The sequence below is a fragment of the Magallana gigas genome, chromosome 10 (assembly GCF_963853765.1).
Source record: "Magallana gigas chromosome 10, xbMagGiga1.1, whole genome shotgun sequence".
NCBI lineage: Eukaryota > Metazoa > Mollusca > Bivalvia > Ostreida > Ostreidae > Magallana > Magallana gigas.
This window is the reverse complement of record NC_088862.1, coordinates 26,812,894-26,833,005: the sequence shown is the minus strand read 5'-3', so window position 1 is coordinate 26,833,005 and position 20,112 is coordinate 26,812,894. Positions and strand designations below refer to the sequence as shown.

Genomic DNA, 20,112 nt, shown 5'->3' with positions numbered 1-20,112 from the left:
CCCAATTCGCCCAAAACCTACCTTTGGAATCTCCTTTCAGTGGAGTGTAAAATGAAATAGTCATTGTTATAATTTTTATGCCATTAAGTTATTTTTCAAGATATTACAAATATTTGTGCTGCTATCTAAATAGGAGACCTTCTTGTAACTATACTGAAATAAATTCTAACTGGTAACTTAAGATAATTTCTCATGCGATATAATGTAAAACTAGTGCTTATGAATACTCTTTTAAGACAAAAATTTGCAGCACTTAACGGTATCTAAAAAGAAAATGTATCTTTCAAATTTAAATAAAATTTAACAGTATGATTGTCATGACCCCGTAATTAAAATATATCAAAATAAAGAAAATTTAACCACTGGTTTTAGATTAATTACGGTTGAAGTATGTTTGACGGAGGTGTAAACTGATAAAAGTCCTAGATGACGTCATCATATTTGACTTTTTACCTGTTGATATGACCTTAAAATTTGTTCTACATAAAGCCTAAACACTGGTGCTGGTTGTGTCCAACTTTCAGGTCTTTACTTTGAAAAGAACTCAAGTTACGCATTTTTGAATCATTTAAGGCTAAATTGCACAAAAATCATATGAACACCATCCAAATGTATGTTTATAAATATTCGAAATACGTTGTACCCTAAATTCATTTAGCCCTGAGTAATTGATGGGTATGATTGATATTTTTTCCTTAAGATAATGGGCTGAAATTAGTTTTTACAAAATTAAGTCATTATTTTGTGTATTTGAGAAAATATTTCAAATAGATAATTAAATGGGTGTTTCGTACTACCTTAAATATTACACCTACAAACTACTGTGAATTATCACTTTACGATGACGAAAACTAATAAACAATATATTGAATAATGATATTTTGGTGCATTATCACTTTTCATATGCAAACATATCTTTACATGAATCCTTGCAAAGTTAAAACGTGCCGATTATTTACAACACAAGAATTTGTCAATTATTATTTTTTTTTGTAAGATAGCAAGACGTGTCACCCTTTTTTATATTAAGAAGGTTTAAAAAGTCAAATTTCACATACATGCGTTGCTAATGACTCTATAAATATTATAAGCTACCAAAACAACTACATTGTTATGATGGCCTAGCACATCTTCTTGCAAAGGTAGGCTAGAATGAAGACTTACTAGTACCTATTTAATTATGGTAAGAAGCCTTGTTATGTATACCATTTTAAAAAAAAATTTGCTGCCTGAGTTTAAAACCTAAGGTTTCTGCTATCATTTAAAACCAGTCAAAACAAAACAATTAGGCAGACATCGATTTAATAGTAATTGGTTTGGAATTCGTTCATTAACTAAGAGTTTGCCAAATAAACTCCCACAATGTAAATAAAACCATTTTGGAGTCAAGTGTAGTATGCTGTATCCGCACAAATATTAAGCTTCAAGATTCGGAACAATATCATGGTGAAAAAGAAATAATGAACAAAAATAAAAAAACATATTTAAAAGAATAATTGAGTTATATCTTCATTTGTGCAGTTTTCATCTTATTTTATTAATTTTTTTTGTTACATTTATGTCAAATGTTTTTTTTTACAAGAACAATTAAATCAAGAGTTGGGACTTAATCTATCTTCTTCATTACATTCATTTCTTTAAATATTAGAGGCATTTAATTCGTGTGGAAATGGAGAATCTAAACGCTTAGGACTGGAGGCAGAAAGCATATCATTTATTGAGTCAACGATATTACTGCCGGAAATCGTTGAAATAGATTTAGATATGGGAAATCTAGACCTCCCAACGACGACAAAGATGGACAGGTTGGAAGGAGAAAATCCTTCTAAGATTTACATGTACGTATATTCTACTAAAAGATTCTTCTGTTTTTTTATTAGTTTAATTCATTTTGCGGACTCCACACACGCGCACGTACGCACCACGCATGTATATATATATATATATATATATATATATATATATATATATATATATATATATATATATATATATATATATATATAACAAGCACAAACATTGCAATAACTCTCAAATTGACATATACCTGCCCATAGTGAATGATATAGATACATGTATATATAAAGCACAGAGAAATTCACTTTTGTTGGAGCTCCACCGTCCGCCCCGACCGAGGCTTGAACTCACGACCTCTGGAACCCATTCTCCTAGCCTTCTGTTCGTTTCAACAATGAAACTGTTTAATGATTGTCTCTTCAACTTCAAAACTCTTTATAAAGTTGCCCCCACAAAGCAATATACGAATGGCTGCATTTTTATCAAAAATGCTCAGCCAATTTTACCCCGTAGTACGGTGCTTAATTATATTTTCACAAAATTTAATGCATATTCGTGTTACACAAATCTGTGAATTTTAATTATATTTGCATAGCTCCAAGTATATAAAGAAAGACAAAGATTACATCATTATTCTCACATGCTCAGCAAACTTTCCTTAGAAAAAAACCCCCCAAAAATATAAATATTCCACAACAAATATAAGAACATCCTTTAAACAGAGATTGATGAGCTTGGCTTCTTCTTTGATATCCTAAAATTCTTTCTACCACATATACTTAGTCAGTTTTAATTTTAAATCAACTTGTTATCTCCGTTTGACTCTCTTCAACATTTGTTGCTTCGACCAATATTTTAAATATATTGTCGTCGTTTCATTTGCGTTTCATTACATGTACATATTAAATGGTTTTAATATGATGTAATGAAACCTTTTTTGTTGTTCTGATCTTATGACTCTTAACTGGTAAATATTAGCAACTACATGTATATTATATGCAATAAAAACTAAAACAGAAAGAAAGCCAAAACACATTATGAAAAAGACCCAGAAAACTCATGTCCGTAAGCATTTACATTGTCTTGCATAAAACAAACATGCGTTTGGACAAATGTTCACTATGCATTTATGCTAATTTCATACTCTGTTTTGAAGAAAATGATAAACAGAGCGTTAGATGATACAAGGATCTTAACTGTTTGAAGGCAAACTATTGGATCACTGTATTCATATCTTCCCCGTAACCATATAGTTTAACAACCCGAGGTTTGAGCATCCTCACTTTATTCGTTTATATCTACAATAACCAGTTTTTTTGTCGATGTTAACACTATACATCAATATTGTAACGCATAGTCCAATACAGTTCATGAATGACGTGGCTGGCGTACAATAGTATTCAAAATGAAATAAAGTGAAATGTCAATTTTTTTATAACCTGATACGTACATAAATCTCAGTAATATGGAATGACTCTGAATATTTTAACGGGATCAAATAAGGTCGGATTTGTTTTTTGTTGTTGTTTTTTTTTAAATTTATTCACTTTTTGATATTAAATGAATGATTCCTTATTCCATTATTTGAACCTGAATTTCATATTACTTTGGCGGTACAATGTTATTCCTCTATTTCTCAATATAACCCTAAGGATGATTTTTTTTCTCATGGAACAGACGCTGTCATTGGCGCTTTCATGCAGATAATGCAGCCAAACAGATAGTATATAAATTCACGGACTTGCAAGTGGACTGTGAAGATGAATTGACTGTTCTTCCAAATGGTAAGTAAAGTTACTTTTTTCGCAATAATTGCCAAAATGGTGCGCATGCATGATAACTACATAAAAGTTTCTTTAGATACTAAAGTATACATGTACTGTACAAAAACATCTAAGATAAACAAACCCCCCCCCCGTAATATTTACTAAAACTTCTACAGAAAGCATGCTTTATCATGTTTTAAACGCTGAAATAACTTTATTCCAAAAATACAATCGATGAATGTGGCATATAAATTCAGAATAAAAAAATTTGTCAGAGTTCATCCGAATACCGAGGAATATACATGTACATGTGGTAAGAGAGAGAGAGAGAGAGAGAGAGAGAGAGAGAGAGAGAGAGAGAGAGAGAGAGAGAGAGAGAGAGAGAGAGAGAGAGAGAGAGAGAGAGAGCGAGAGAGAGAGACAGAGAGAGAGACAGAGACAGAGACAGAGAGAGAGAGTTACGAACACTTAATAGTACATGTTCCATTACATTACTTCCAGAGGCGGAATCTACTCAAAAATACTGTGGGATTGGAAATGTTGCAGCATCAAAAGAAACACCAGCAGACAAACTCGAAGTGCTTTATTCACAGTCTGACAAAAACAATCTATTTATTATAAGAAGTTTTAATTTGCATATGATTGCAGCAACAGGGAATGGTATTTCTTAATATATATATATATATATATATATATATATATATATATATATATATATATATATATATATATATATATATCAGGCTTGGGGCGAATTACAATGTAAAGTAATGCATTACATTACCATTACTTCATGAATTCGGGCATTAAATTACCATTACCATTACTTGATTTTCTTGAAGTAATGCATTACATTACCATTACATGGGTAAAGTAATGTATTACCATTACCATTACTTTGTTTTTAAAAAGTAAAGCTAATAAAGAGGTTTTGCAAATGTTTCAAATATAAAACACTCTTTAACATATCTACAGCTTCATGCTAAGTATCAGGTTCAAATTCAATTACTACGCAAGAGTCATTCTTTATTTGCTCAATATATAATCATCTTCTGGCAATATGAACAACATATTACATAAGTAAAATGATATTTACAGACATTTGGCATGATACAATGTCAGATACGAAATAGAGACACATAATTACATGCATAACAAAAAACAATTTATTGAATAATGTTGCGGTTATTAAAAGCTAAATAGAGATATTTCCCCAGATTACAAAAATCTTTATAATTTTGGACACTTAATTGTATTAATTCATAAACAGATGGTTTTTCCCAGTAATGTTTCTTAATATATTTTAATCGTATTTCTTTCTACTGAGGACACTTTAAGACAAAAGATTGCTGTTTCACATTATGATCGAAGTTTCAAAGGGTGCATCTTTTAAGTGCATCTTGTTAGTTTGAAAATCTTCCCAGCTATACTAAATAAATGTTTTACATGAGCAATCGAAGCTTGGACTGAAAAGTACTGTTTGACGATCTTTATCTTAGGATATATTTAGTGCAATAATAGAAAAAATACATGAATCTTGTATTTTCTATCAGTCCAAACTAATGTACAGTGTACTTAATATACAAGAGAGAGAGAGAGAGAGAGAGAGAGAGAGAGAGAGAGAGAGAGAGAGAGAGAGAGAGAGAGAAAATAAGTAAGTAAAATTATTTTCAAATGGGTTATAATATTGGAAGTGATATTGATTTTCATCATGGATGGACAGTGCATTCACTTTGCTTTTAAAGGTGCATGTCTGTCTCCTATTCTATTGGGACATAGCGAAGGGAAGGGGATTGGGGTGTTTAGCACTTCTTATAACAATAGATTGTTTTCATACTTAGATTATCCTGGGGGCATAGTGTGTTGTTGACACATTTCTTATTGAAGTGCAAACTAATTGGAGTAAATTGTTTAAATTGTTTAAATGATTAAAAACTCTTAATAACAACGCTCTTAAAAATGATATGAAATTGTGCTGTTATATTTAGAAATATTAACAATTCAAAAATGAATTTTTGAAAATCTTTTTAATAATACAATTAAGGAGGCCGATTTGGGTTTTTTTGCGGAAAAACTACAATAGCATAAATCTTTTTTTTTTTTTAACCATATGTAATTTAAAAGAACTCTAGTTTATTTGCGAAGGTTCAAGAAAATCGACCGTCTGGTTCTTTTTAGGGACCATCTCAAAATAAAGGTACATTTACTATAGGAATATATAGGAAACTGTCATTTTCCGCACATCAAAGCAGTTTAAAAAAATACTACAATAGATTTTTTTCTCAAATTGTTATATATGATTAGTAATATCATTTTCTACCTTATATGTAAAAACACAAAATTCTACCGTCTGGTTTTTAGTGGGGGCCATCTCAAAATATTAAAACGCACCAAATTTTGCTATATATTTGGATCATCACGAATGATGATTGGTATAATGGATTCATTCCAAAAATGAGGAAAATGTCCCCGAGGATAGCATCATTCTGTATTTAAAATTTCAACAGCGTACAATTTTTACTTTTTCTTTGATGTTATTTCTTATAACGTACTCCTACAAAGCTTCATTTTATCATAACGCCATAAAAGCGAAATGGCAATGCTCCCCTACCGCACAACGTAAAAATCGTGTTAAAAATAAAAATTTCCTTTAAAAATCTAAATATTTTTATCTGTATTTTGTTTATTGTGTTCAATTTTATAAATGATATCGAAAAAAATTCATCAGAAGTATAAATCAACTGTATTATATTAGAATGCGCAATAACATGCGCAATGCAAACTAAAGTCGGCCTCCTTAAATCATTTTTATCTCAAGAATTATCTCTTTCTTCTTTAAAATCAAATTTAATCAAATTCAATTGAACATGCATAAATAAGCATAGTAATGCAAAGTAATGCCATGTAATGCCAGCATTACACTAAATTTTGGAAAGTAATGAATTACATTACCATTACTTGTAATACTAATTTTGTGGCATTACACATTACTAGCATTACTTTGAAAACATGTAATGCATTGCAATGCATTACCATTACATTTTGCATTACCCCAAGCCTGATATATATATATATATATATATATATATATATATATATATATATATATATATATATATATATATATATATATATATATATATATAAATATATATATATATATTTATATATATATATATATATATATATATATATATATATATATATATATATATATATATATATATATATATATATATATATATATATATATATATATATATTGTCAAATTTTCGGGACAACCAGTCTTTTCTTCAGGACAAAAGAAATAAATTACACGGGAAAACAAAGAAAACAAGCGCTAGCGCTACTACTAAAACTACTTAAGAAACTATAAAAGAGCAACTACATTAGAAACAGTTTTAGTTCATATTCTTAAAGGAGGTTTTGATAATACGTCCGATCGCTCTGAAGTAATCAATAGACTGCCAACTTTGCGCCTGATAGAGTTAATTAGCTAATTAAAATTGACGTCCGATTTAATAAATGAAAATTTGAACCACCTTTATTAACTCCTGCGGCACTTCTGATTTAGACCCGAATTTTTCAATAAAGTTTATAGTGGGTAAGAGTTTGATAAAAGGAGAAAAAGATTTAAAAGAAAAAAAAATTAAAAATAAATATATCGGTTTATATATATATATATATATATATATATACAATATATTATGTTTATGTATATATAAGAAGCAATAACAAACGAACAACACTCGTTATCTAAATTGTCGGATTAAAAGATACACGGTTATAAGATGAATTATCTTACTAGTATAAGTTAATCAACAGCAACCCCCATTTAGCAATTCAGCTCGTTCGCGTTATCTTACAGCACTTCTACACAGACCGTCCGTTGCGTCGCAATGGACTGGATTTTTCATTCTCGGGCTTATGATCTTAAATACAAAGATGTAGATGCCACGTTCAAAAAAAAATTTTGATCTTATATGAATCACGTCAATTTCTATCTTTCTTTCATTTTTAGCTCACCTGAGCTGAAAGCTCAAATGAGCTATTCTGATCACATCTTGTCCGTCGTCCGTCTGTCCGTCCGTCTGTCTGCCCGTCTGTCCGTCTGTATGTCCGTCTATAAACATTTTACATTTTTAACTTCTTCTCTAATACCGCTTGGCCAATTCAACCAAATTTGGGAAGGAAAATATAAATTGCAAAAATTAAGGGCTAATTCTGTTTCAAATTTGAGTAATTTACGAAAATAATAATAACACAGAGAGAATTGGGGTCAATCAGTTTAACTTCGGGCTCGATATTTGATATATCGAAAACCAGTCTACATGTATGTTAGAAGCAGCCATCTTGAAGATAAACGGAGATGCACTTGGTTGTTGTGCAACAGACCAACAGTGTACGTGGGAAGGGAATATTTAAAACATCCAAAATATATTTGTGCCGTTTATGTGAAGTAAATTGAGGTTAAATATTTCAATGCGTTGACATTTTCAATTGTGACGTTGGTTTTATCTTGCTTTGATTTTCGTTTAGCATCTTTAGTTTAACTTGAGAGGAACCGTCGCCTTTTTGTTCGAATTTAAAATGTTTACGTGTAGACCGGTTAATCAGACAGCTGATTGTTTGCATGTACCTGCGCAAAATATGATGCACTAACAACATTTTTAGGATACTATTCATTATGTTGGTACATGTAATTCGGTACGATCTCTACGTAATGGTTGATTAATGCACAATGTTTTATGAAGATGCTCAGCAATTTCAATCTAAACGGAGATTTTTCTCGCTGCTAAAAATATATAAGTATATATATGATGAAAAATAGATTGTGTTTTTTCTTTGTTTTAGTGCATTTTTCTCTTGTTTTAATTGTTTACAAATTTCTATTTACTAACCTGAGAGTCAAGCATCGAGTTATAAGCAAGACACAGAGCTTTGCGCACAATGCTACTGTATGTTTGTACACGAAGCTGAGGTCATGCTTTTGTTCATTTATATTTTAAATGCAGCTATGCTGAATAGGAAATACCAAGTTTAAAAATCTTAAGGTTGAATGTAATAAACTCATGTGAACAAAAGCATGACTCGAACCAAGCTATGTATCTTTCTTATAATTCAACGATTGACGCTGAAATTTTGGTTGATCAATAGAAATGTCTTACTAAAAGGATGATATGCTGTAACTACTTTCTGGTGTCCCTTCTACAGCGATGAATTGCATAAAATCTACACAAATTTTTGATAGTTTTTCGAACAGAAGTAAATAAAAACGACGTCTTTTAAACAGTTTCCATAGTCCTGACACATTATTATTATGAGGATAAAAGCATTATCAGTGTTCTTAAAAATTATTGCAACGGAAAATCATCTTTGTTTGTAGACATTTGTTGTTGTTTTTTTTTTTAGCAATAAAATGAAAATAATGGGTTGGCCTGCCAATACATAAATTTGAATTATAACTCTTTAACATATGTGAGAACATTTTTCAGTTAAGTTTATTCATCAATCAAGTGAGTAAGGATATGAAACGTCATACGAAATGAATTCATGCCTGGTAAACATTAATCGTTTATAATGGAGAAGGCCTATGAAATTTTTCAATGTTTTTAATTTGAGGAATTAGGCGCATTCATTCTGGTGCATTGAGGTACACTTTTCTTCTTTCACATACAGGATTTAAAAAAAATAAAATAAATTAACTATAGTCTGTCCCAAGTTATTGCTTTCATCACTTGTTGATGATTTTTAATAAAAATACACATACCTGTGAAAGAAGTACAGTTGTAATTGATGAAATGGAAAATAGCGAAGATATCTTCATTGACAAATTATCCCTTTTCTCTCATAAAAGTTTACAAGTACGAAAACAAATTTTAACAGAGATTTATAATGGAGAATGTTTACATCTTTTCTCCATTCGGAAGTACTCAGGACACCTCGCGCAATTTTTCAACGTTATCATCCGGGCTTATTAATGGCTGATGCAATGCAAAATCCCTGTAGACTTTTTATTTTTGGATGTGCATTGAAACCTAAAGCGGTAGAGGTGGCATTTCAAAAGAGATAATCTGGACATTTTCCATATTAGTGGATGATCATAGTTTGAGCAGAAAGGTATTTATTATTATCGAAATGTGAAGCAAAAAGTGGTGGAAGCAAAAAATCGGGACAGAGTATAGTGAGTAGTGGAGGGAGAAAATGTACCTTTATGCTCTCATGTATTTTAATCGTTTTATAAAGTGATGGGGGGGGGGGCTAAAATAAAGGGAACTTGAAGTTAACCGTGAACACCAACTGAAAATTTAGTTATTTATATTGCATATGATCTTATTTTCGGTACAAATGGTATTCCATAAAGGTAAATATGTCAAAGATTAAGTATGTGCAAAATTAAGTTTAAAATTCGGATCAATATTCATTTTTGGTTAGTCTACCGAGGGGCCACATTTCACAATATCCTTTATTTACAATTGCAAATATTTTTCCTTATATGAACCTATAGAAAAGCGAAAACATTCAGTTCTGTATATTTACATTTGCAAATAAGTTTCCTTATATGAACCTATAAAATAGCAAAAACATTCAATTCTGTATGAATTTTTTCATGGCGTCACACTAATCATAGCACGCGCTTATCGCTTGGATTATTGTAAACTTAAAATTTCGGTAATTTTAACAGTTCTGAACGATTTGTTTTATTTTCGAACGTAAATATAAGTAATAAACAGTAATGTTAAAAAGTTGACTGGAATATGAAGTTGGTTGGTACGTGATCAAATCTACTGAGAAGCCCTTCGGGCTTCACAGGATTTGATCATGTGACAAACCAACTTCATATCCCGGTGAACGTTTTAAATTGCCATTTATTTCTCTATTGAACGCCCACATAAAACCAGTGTTGATCAGGTGAGCGATGTGGCCCATTGGGCCTCTTGTTTTAAATTATATATTAGCGATTGAAATTATATAAAACCAATGTTAAGGATGTAGTATATTTTCAGAATGTCAACTAATTGTCTAAGGTGTTTAAAATAATCCATAAGAATATATTCATAACACATACTGTAATACAACTTCTCTAAACCACTGACTTTCTAGACCTGCTTCTGGCAGAATAAGTATAAAAACATCGAGTAGAAATGGCGGGAAAATCTAGCCAATGAAATAGTACACATACTTTTTTTAAGTTCAAAGGTTAAAGTGTAAATAGTTATGATCTGGAGATTTTCAGATTTAAACCAATTCATATTTATTACCTTATTTACTTAATTGATAAATTTTATTTTTATTGATTTGTTATTACTTACTTATTAAACCTTGAAATTTATTTAATAACTTTTAACAATACAGAAAGAAATGACAATACATTTCATTTATTTAACACACTTTCACACATGTATTTTTTTTTAAATAATGAATTAAACTTTCATATCAATTTACTTTCAGAAACATGTCCACAACATAACATCATCGTCACGCATGAGAAACAGCAGATCACGTCCCCACGATTTCCGGGACAATATGCAGCGTAACTATTTTTTCCTTATGACTCTTAACCTTCATTTGCCTACCCATGACCTTCAATCTTTTCTCTTTGCTCTTTTATAACACCTCTCTCCCATTCTGTTACCTAACGTGTGAAAGTTATTTAATAGTTACAGAGCTCTCTCTCTCTCTCTCTCTCTCTCTCTCTCTCTCTCTCTCTCTCTCTCTCTCTCTCTCTCTCTCTCTCTCTCTCTCTCTCTCTCTCTCAACTTTTCATAGGCCAGAATGCTATCTTCGTAGGAAAAAAAATAAAACATAATTTCTCAATATGAATGCGTTTAATGTTTAGGAATCTTGATTGTCGTTACGTATTGACCTCCCAAACTGGAGTGGTGCTGACATTTGAATACATAGATGTTGAAGAGAACTCGGCATGTTCTCCTACTTGTTGTGACAACATCACTATATACAATGGTAATCACATGTATATAACATTTATGGGTTTTGACATGTTTGACATTATACAAGCTAAAACACTTTCACATGAAAGTAAAAACATTTCACTTGAGTTAAATGATGAAGGATTCACACAAGTCAATTACTTTAAAACTGAATGTATGCCAACGTGTTGTTAACATTGGGTTCTTATTATTAATATTGAAAGGACTCCCCAGCGAAAACAAGACAATAGATTCCTTCTGTGGTTTAGATAGGTTCAAACCAGGGCTCACTTATGAGAGCAAAGGAACGAACACCTTGACCGTAGTACTGCGAACGGATAAAGAGGTAGCCAAGAGGGGGTTTGTTGCCATAGTTCAAGGTATGAATTTGAGGCTTAAGAGAAAAAAGACATATATTTCTTAACTTATTAATTTAGCACTTTTAAAAAATAAATCAATCTTAATATTTCTTTAAAAGATTAAGACAGAAAAAAAATCCCAGGTATTGTTCAACAATTTTTTTTTAGAATTTACTCATAGTTCGCGAACGAAATGAGCAAAATAATTACTCTTGTCTTGTTACAATTGATTTGGTTATGATTATTTTACTTTGGAATTTTAGGGTTGTAACTTTAAGTATATTCAGGCTCTTAAAACCCCTATCTAAGTTGCACAAATTTTATCCATATGTGGTATATTTTTAACTTGTTTTGATTATTGTTTTTCATAAACAGCAAAACCAACAGAAAAGGCCTCTTTATCACCAGTGTCATCGACTGAAGTGTCTAGGACCCAGACACCATCGACCGACGATGTGATATCCTCCACGCAAATAAGAGACGTACTTACTACGCCAGTTGTTTCCGGACTTGATTCTACTACTTATATAGGTAATATCAATACCCATAGAAAGGACATATCTTAATTAGAAAACATATTTGATATACAAGCTGCTTTTATAAATATCAAAGAAAAAAAAAGAGATTTATTTTCTCCATAACAAACTGTACTCCAATATAAACAAAAACTGAACAAATACATTATCTGTCAGATCACGTGTAACAATCTGAAATAATTAAAAAGCAACGCATAAAACCATACTAATAGTACGAAAAATCTGAGACAACATTTAAAGACAACTTTCAAAAAGTATAAAATATACGAATACATATAATAAGAGAGAACAACTATATTGTACATGTAATATTATCATTGTTTTAATCGTTATTATGTTTATTATATTATGCTTCATTACTTACGAAAATTGTGCTATACATTAAGATATAGCCTACACAATGCAAAATCATATAAGTATTATGTATAATACAATATTTACCAATACTTAATAGGACCTTGCGCTGCAACGTGCCAGGGGAGGGAGTCTTGTTACGTTGTACACAACTGCACCCATTATAAGCAGTGTTATGCATTAAATGGAGCAGACTGCAGATGTACATTGATGATTTGTCCCTTTCTAACCTTTTGGAACGCAGAAATAAACACATGTGACAAGGTTTCACTTGTAGACTGTGCGTCAGGTAGGAAGTATTATTTTGAAACACATCTAACTCATTAGCGCAGATCTAGCTATCTCAAGGATTTTTTAGCTCACCTGACCTGACTCTTCAAGTGAGCTTTTCTGATTATTTTCTGTCTGGCCTCCGTACGTCTGCCTGTCTGTAAACTTTTCACATTCCTTAGATCCACTGAGCAAGTTTTAATCAAATTTAAAACATAGCAACTCTGTTTGATTGGAAATATCAGTCCTAACAATCAAAGACTAATTTGTTTTTAAAGAGAGGATAATATTTATAGTGAGAAAAAAAAAAGGGGGGGGGGTCTTTAGAATTATCCTTCTCTAGAACAGCCAGAAAAAATGTTGTTAAATTTGGCACAGAGCATCTTTATGAAAAAGAGAATGTAAGTCTTAAAAATCAATTAATTTTAACTAATATTAACTTATTTACTTCCAGGGATGATAATCGCGAATCTGTAAGAAAAGTGGCGGCGAGTTTAAATAAAAACTTGCTTCTTTACTAGAAGCCCTTGGCCAAATTCAAACATATTTTAGCAGAAAGTGCATCAATTAGAAGGTATACCCCCTGATCTTATGTAGAATCTAAAGTGTTCTAATCAGATTTTTTTTTTTAAAATGTAGCTTTGTTAGCACATTTAGAAAAGCATCTCTGCTACTCTGCATTATTTGCTTGAAAAGCGACAATGTTTTGTATTTATACCACTTGTCTTAACAACGAAAATAGGACATTTGCAAGATTTACCATCAATTTTAATCTTTTTGTAAACTTGAATATGATATTTCAAACTTTCAAAACAATTGATTTTGTTAAATAGCAGTAGAAAAATATGGTTATTGGAGAGTCTAATATTGTGTAAATAATGACACGCATAGAATGATATGCTGCTCAAACTGAATTTAATCATCTGTCTTAAAGTCATTGATAAAAAGGTGATTTTTTTTTAACACTTTTTCACACCAATTTATCAATTTCATGTTCAGGTTTAAATATAATGGTAAACAGGTATTTGAGAAAAGCGTATATTTGAGTAATTCTAAGATCTGAAAGGTGCTTTATCTTGGAAAAAGTGGTAAATTGTTAATCAAATCAGAATCTCAAGTATTAACGTATGCAAATTGTTAATTTTAGCATAAAATTTACACAAAAACCAAAAAAAAAACATGTAACACTTAACTGTGAGCTTGCTGGTTTTTTTTTTTTTTTTTTAGCAAAGTAGGAAAATCTTTTCATGAGGAAGCCATGCAGGTCTACGTAATTTTTGTTTTTCGAGTTTCGTACAATGGGTTACTGGAATGGTAAAAATAACAAGCGGATGTGTGTGTAGCTGCCAAAAGGGTACCTTCTATAGTTTTCAAGATAGGAAGTTTTTTTGTTTTCCAGATCCATTGCACGTGCAAGTATATCAGAGACTGATATATTACTAGGATTTGAATAAGTTTTATAAAATCAAAATCATTTAAATCAGAAAGAATGAAATTTTGTCAAAAGCACTTCTTTTCCAATTGTTCATGAGGGATCACGTCAAGGGTCCATCAGTTCCATTCTGTTGGCCTTAAATCAGGTCCCATCATGCTGCTTGTTTTCTTGCATGACCACTAGACGAAGTGTAATATTGTTTGTCCGCTGTGAGTATCATAAAGCTGTTAAAACAAACACAAATACAAAAGGACGATGTCCAAGCCCAAGGACAAGAAAACTTAGACGACCCCACTTTCGTTCTTAATCTTACTTTTCTGGAATATAAACTTTTTTTGTAAAAGTATATGCAAAAGTGGAAAATGTTTTATTTAGAGGTGAAATACATAGTGAGATCTGTACCTGTTTTAAATGTCAAAACTGGTGGAATTATCATAAATTTGTGTGACTTTTGTTTATAGGTAGATAAATGACCATCTTTCTGAATTATTGTAGTAAAAGTCAATTAAAAAATGACTATAATTAATTGTGGAAAACTAGAAACTGCTTAATTTGAAAAAAATCCTCGCTAGAATATTTGGCAAAGTTTAGACACTTTTCCGTAAAGTATCTTCTAAATTATGCAAAGCAAAATAATTTACATTGACTGTGATTTTGATAATGATTTTGATAACCTGTTTGCAATATGTCAATTTGCCATTGTTTTCCAGGTGAGCGTTGTAACAATTAGGTCTCCAGTTAAAACAAATACTAATAAAAATCGACGTAATCATCGAAAGAGCGGTCGCAAACTTTTTTTTATTTAAACTAATTCAGATGCTAAAAAACAAGCCACTCGCTTCACCAATACACTGTTATGATTCATAAATAATAATAAGATTGCGCTAGTTTTTACTACATAGGCTTAAGTCACATTTTTAAATTCATTTGGAAGTATCGAAAAGAAACATACATGTAGTTAACTGTTATAAATTTACATTTATAGTACATTTTGCCATTGAAGCCGTGAAATATGATAAGATTATGTGTGTGGGTTTCAGATCCTTGTTTGCATATGGAGAAAGGATCAACGTATTCGAGCCATTTTAATTGCCGAACATACTATAAATGTGACATGAACCACAAGTCGCAACCAATGTGCTGTGATAAAGGATATGCATATGATTACCAAACAGCAGAGTGCATATCGAATCCTGATTGTGGTTTGGAGTGTGTGGAAAGAGAAGGGAGCCAAACTACTCAAGTTCCCAAAACCACCCAAACATTCACTGAACGTACGAATGTTCTCTTTATTTATACAATAATACAATAATATAAATTTCGTTGTTTTTAAAAAAAAAAAATTTTTTTTTTTTGGGGGGGGGGGGGGGCAGGTTTGCATGTAACATTTGTAACTAACACTTAAGAAAAATACATGAATCTGACAATGCCAATTTTATCACGCAATCTTATTTTAAATGTTGCGATGTTAAATTATTTTTATCTAAGTACCTTTGAATTTAAAAAAAGTTAAGCTTAACTTGAAAGAAACTTTTCACCATGTTTGAATATTATTTGATTTTCTATATACACACATCCATTTGATTATGTTGTAGCTTGCTATCTTCATCCTGTTGATGGACGACCTACTGAATACTTCAATGCAATATCAAGTATAGTACAAAAATGCCCCATTGGGACAGTCTTCCGAGCTGAGTTCTGTGTTTGTGGTCAGGACACGTCATTTTCTAAACAAGGTTAAACATTATATATTTCTTTCAAAAATCAAAATTTCGTTTTGATTTAAATGTAACTATGAAAACATAATACAGTCCTGTAATTTTTATTATTATAATAAGTTTAAAAAAAAACTATGTGTAATAAAGATATTAAACTGTATTTACAGTAACCAATGAAGTCTGTTAACTTTTTGATGTGTCCGTTTTTAGAATGCCTAAACTCGAAAGTGCGCATGCTATTATAAATGTTTGTTTGTCTTTCAGAGTGCATTCCTCTTGTGAATGTAGATTTTAAAGGAGACCATATCATTAACCTGTCCCAACAAATCTACATACAAATAAACAATGTCATCAAAGTTTTATTTGAAACAACTGACTCCTCGTACGGTTTTTTCAACGGTCGATCCTCAAGTATTCAAATACCAAGACTTGACTCAGTGGCTCTTCCCAGGCTTCAGATTGAGTTAAGGTTCTTAATGTCCCCTGCGACAACGTCATCAACTTCTAAGTACCAAGTGTTGGCATCAAACTGTCACTCAAAAGCTAAACCTTGGGATATTTTGGAAGTTACACAAGATCTTACACCGTCGTTGGCCATAATAGCTGATACTGTTAAACAACAGTTGCTCTTTTTAGCTTACAGTGACGATTTGAACGTGAAACCTGTTAAGATCTATTTACCATACGAGGTAAGTGTTTTTCGAAAACGTTACCGAGTGATTTTCATCATTTCTGAATCAGAATTAAAAAGCAACCAAACCTGATATTTTATTTTATTTTATCATTTACTGTTTAAAAAAAAAACATAGTTTACTTGTCAATATCAATCAATGTATTCAGCTTTCATAATAATAACATGATATTTTCTTCAAAACTCTTTGATCCCAAAACACTGAATAAAACTTCTTGTGAAAATCAATATGTTAAATGACATTTAATTTTACAAAGCAAATCAATTAACTTTAAAAATATTTTACCATGTCTTTAAAGGCAGATGTTCCAAACAGTGTAGAACTTGTATTCAATGGAACCAGTCTGATGGGGCGTGTTTACTCAGAGAAGGCAAACAATAAAAAATTCTCACTTTTTTCAGGTAATTGGTATAGGAAAAGAAGAAAACAGTTTAATTTATTTAAATTTTGTATTCATTTTTAAAAATTTAATTAAATGCTACACAAGCTACTGACCAGATTTACTTGATAAAGTAATTTAAAACGTCAGGATTATTAATCTTTATAAAATTAGATTTAGATAATTCTGAATTTTAAAACGGAGTCTCTTGATACGTTTTGTATGCCAAAAAGTACAAGTACCTTGGCGATGAAAGTTTAGTGATAAAGTTCTACTCGACTGTTTCAAAAATTATTCTTATGTCTTACATTTGTTTGGTTAAACGAGCAAATTTTCATGTCATGTCATTAAAACAAAGAAGGTAGTAGTAATATGCAAAGTAGCATACAGTACCGATCAGACCCAACCTAACACCAGAGTAAACCCCAACTAAAGCCCGGGTTTACTTTCTGGGTTTACTTTGGGTTTACTCTGGGTTTACTTTTTGAAAATTTGGTTCCACTTGGGGTTTACTTGGGGTTTACTCGGGAATTGCTTTTGGGGTTAACTGTACGCACTCAAGTGTGAAGCAGACCTGTATCTTATCTTATCATCTAACTGCCTGTAATTCCTGTTCCTTGTATATTCCGAATACACATGTAGCGTCTGCTTTCAGGGGTATACTTCTGATCGGGGTATACTCTATGTGTCCACTCTGGGTTTGCTTTGGATTTACTCTGGGTTTACTCTGGGTCCACTCTAGTAAACCCGAGTAAACCCAGAGTAAACCCAGAAAGAAAACACAGGGTTTAGTTTGGGTTTACTTTCTGTTAGGTTGGGTCTGATCAGTACTGTATGTGTGTAACAAAAATTATATCATTTTCAGGAAAACATGAAATATTGAATAAATGATGTTAAATACTAAAATATGATTGGCTTATACCAAGTCTATAATCCGTTCTATTATCCTCAGCTTTGGCAGCACAACTGGCAACGGGTAGCACAACGAATTGTTACGTGCGCGTAAATTATGCGCGTACGGTTCATCGTAGAATCCACGTCATTTCCATATAAAAGCAGCAAAGTTTTCTTTAAAATTAAGACATTCAATAAAATGAATTAAATAGTGCCTGTTTCTGAGGCAACATGTAACTGTTCAAACTGACACCCTTCAAAAACCATAGTCATCTTCTGCGTCAGTTAACAATGATTATCTCGGGGTGTCAATTTCAACTGTTACCCTCCCAAACAGGCACTATTTATATAATACTGTGGAAGTGAGTACCGTTTCTGTCAACATTGGGTAAAAATTAACAAAAAGTATACGTATCCTTATGTTAATTGGTCAGGAAAACATGAAATATTGAATAAATGATGTTAAATACTAAAATATGATTGGCTTATACCAAGTCTATAATCCGTTCTATTATCCTCAGCGTTGGCAGCACACCTGGCAACGGGTAGCACAACGAATTGTTACGTGCGCGTTAATTATGTGCGTACGGTTCATCGTAGAATCCACGTCATTTCCATATAAAAGCAGCAAAGTTTTCTTTAAAATTAAGACATTCAATAAAATGAATTAAATAGTGCCTGTTTCTGAGGCAACATGTAACTGTTCAAACTGACACCCTTCAAAAACCATAGTCATCTTCTGCGTCAGTTAACAATGATTATCTCGGGGTGTCAATTTCAACTGTTACCCTCCCAAACAGGCACTATTTATATAATACTGTGGAAGTGAGTACCGTTTCTGTCAACATTGGGTAAAAATTAACAAAAAGTATACGTATCCTTATGTTAATTGAGATTTTAACTGTTTTCTTCATTAGGACGTATTGCTGCTTCATCTGGTCCGCTTATGGTAGGAATGTGTTCGGAAAAAGATGCATTTTATGGATACATGGATAGGGTTTGTACATATTTAAGTTTATTTCGGGGAAAACTCGCCATGTATATCAGTACAACATTAAAAGTGTATATGTAAGTATGATCGATTTTAAAATAAAACTCATGGACAAAAGCCTATATCTTCTCTTTCAAATTGCAAAATTGTTGTAGCATCTATCTAGAATTAAACCGAATGGAATTGAAAAATTTTGCTTAAGGCCAGTATTTTTTGATTAATGATTGAAGTTAATTCATAAAATGAAAATATTAGTTTTCATTAAGAGACTTCTTTTATTCAAAACATCGATTTTTATTGTAGCTGGAATCTAAAAATGTTTTATTTTCCAAATTGTTCATATTGCAGGTAAAAATATTCGACTGTTTGACCTCAGCATTACCTTCGGTCTTGTAAACATTACACGTCTTGCAAATAATTCAGCAGCCGTGCACAGCGAAATCTATGATAAATTAAAAAAAATGAGCATATCTTAGTCAGTTGGATTGTATTTAAATTTGTTTAGAAGTTTGTAAACTTGTCTTCATGACCTTTACTTACATGTATGACCTGTGACCTGTCTACACTGTCATTGCACACATTTAATGTACATCCTTACGTTACATGTTTTTATAAGCAAGATGAAACTGATGTAAAAATATAATTCTGACAAGTATTTTACACAGAGGTCTGTTTTACCTCAATCTTTTTCGAAATATTTCGTTTAAAGTCACTGCAATTCCTATATAAAAAAAACCATGTGGTTGAATAAAAAGGCAAGAGGATTATGCTTTGAACAAGTAGAGTCTGACGGAGGAATGGAGGAAGCTATCACCGTAAGGTGTCCGCAACACCTGTCGTATTAAATACCGTGGTAAAACGATTTTTGTAGAATAACAACGGTTTGACTGATGACTGATCATTTCTAATTTAGTGTCGATTTCAATAGTTCTCATAATAAGTCTCAATGAAGAAGAATGTCTCATATTTAGCCGCTATTTTATTTTTTT

At 31.5% G+C, this 20,112-nt stretch overlaps 1 protein-coding gene across 1 annotated transcript; it reads left to right on the top strand.

Moving 5' to 3' along the window:
- Positions 1-1,653: 1,653 nt before the first annotated feature.
- LOC109619641 (uncharacterized) lies at positions 1,654-19,581 on the top strand. The gene is made up of 14 exons (XM_066073875.1): positions 1,654-1,838; positions 3,475-3,581; positions 4,065-4,223; positions 11,017-11,098; positions 11,405-11,529; positions 11,720-11,875; positions 12,230-12,385; positions 12,845-13,033; positions 15,490-15,723; positions 16,045-16,185; positions 16,432-16,856; positions 17,158-17,260; positions 19,050-19,129; positions 19,472-19,581. The coding sequence occupies exons 1-14, from the start codon at positions 1,765-1,767 to the stop codon at positions 19,517-19,519; spliced, it is 2,079 nt and encodes a 692-aa protein (XP_065929947.1). The 5' UTR covers positions 1,654-1,764; the 3' UTR covers positions 19,520-19,581.
- Positions 19,582-20,112: the final 531 nt, after the last annotated feature.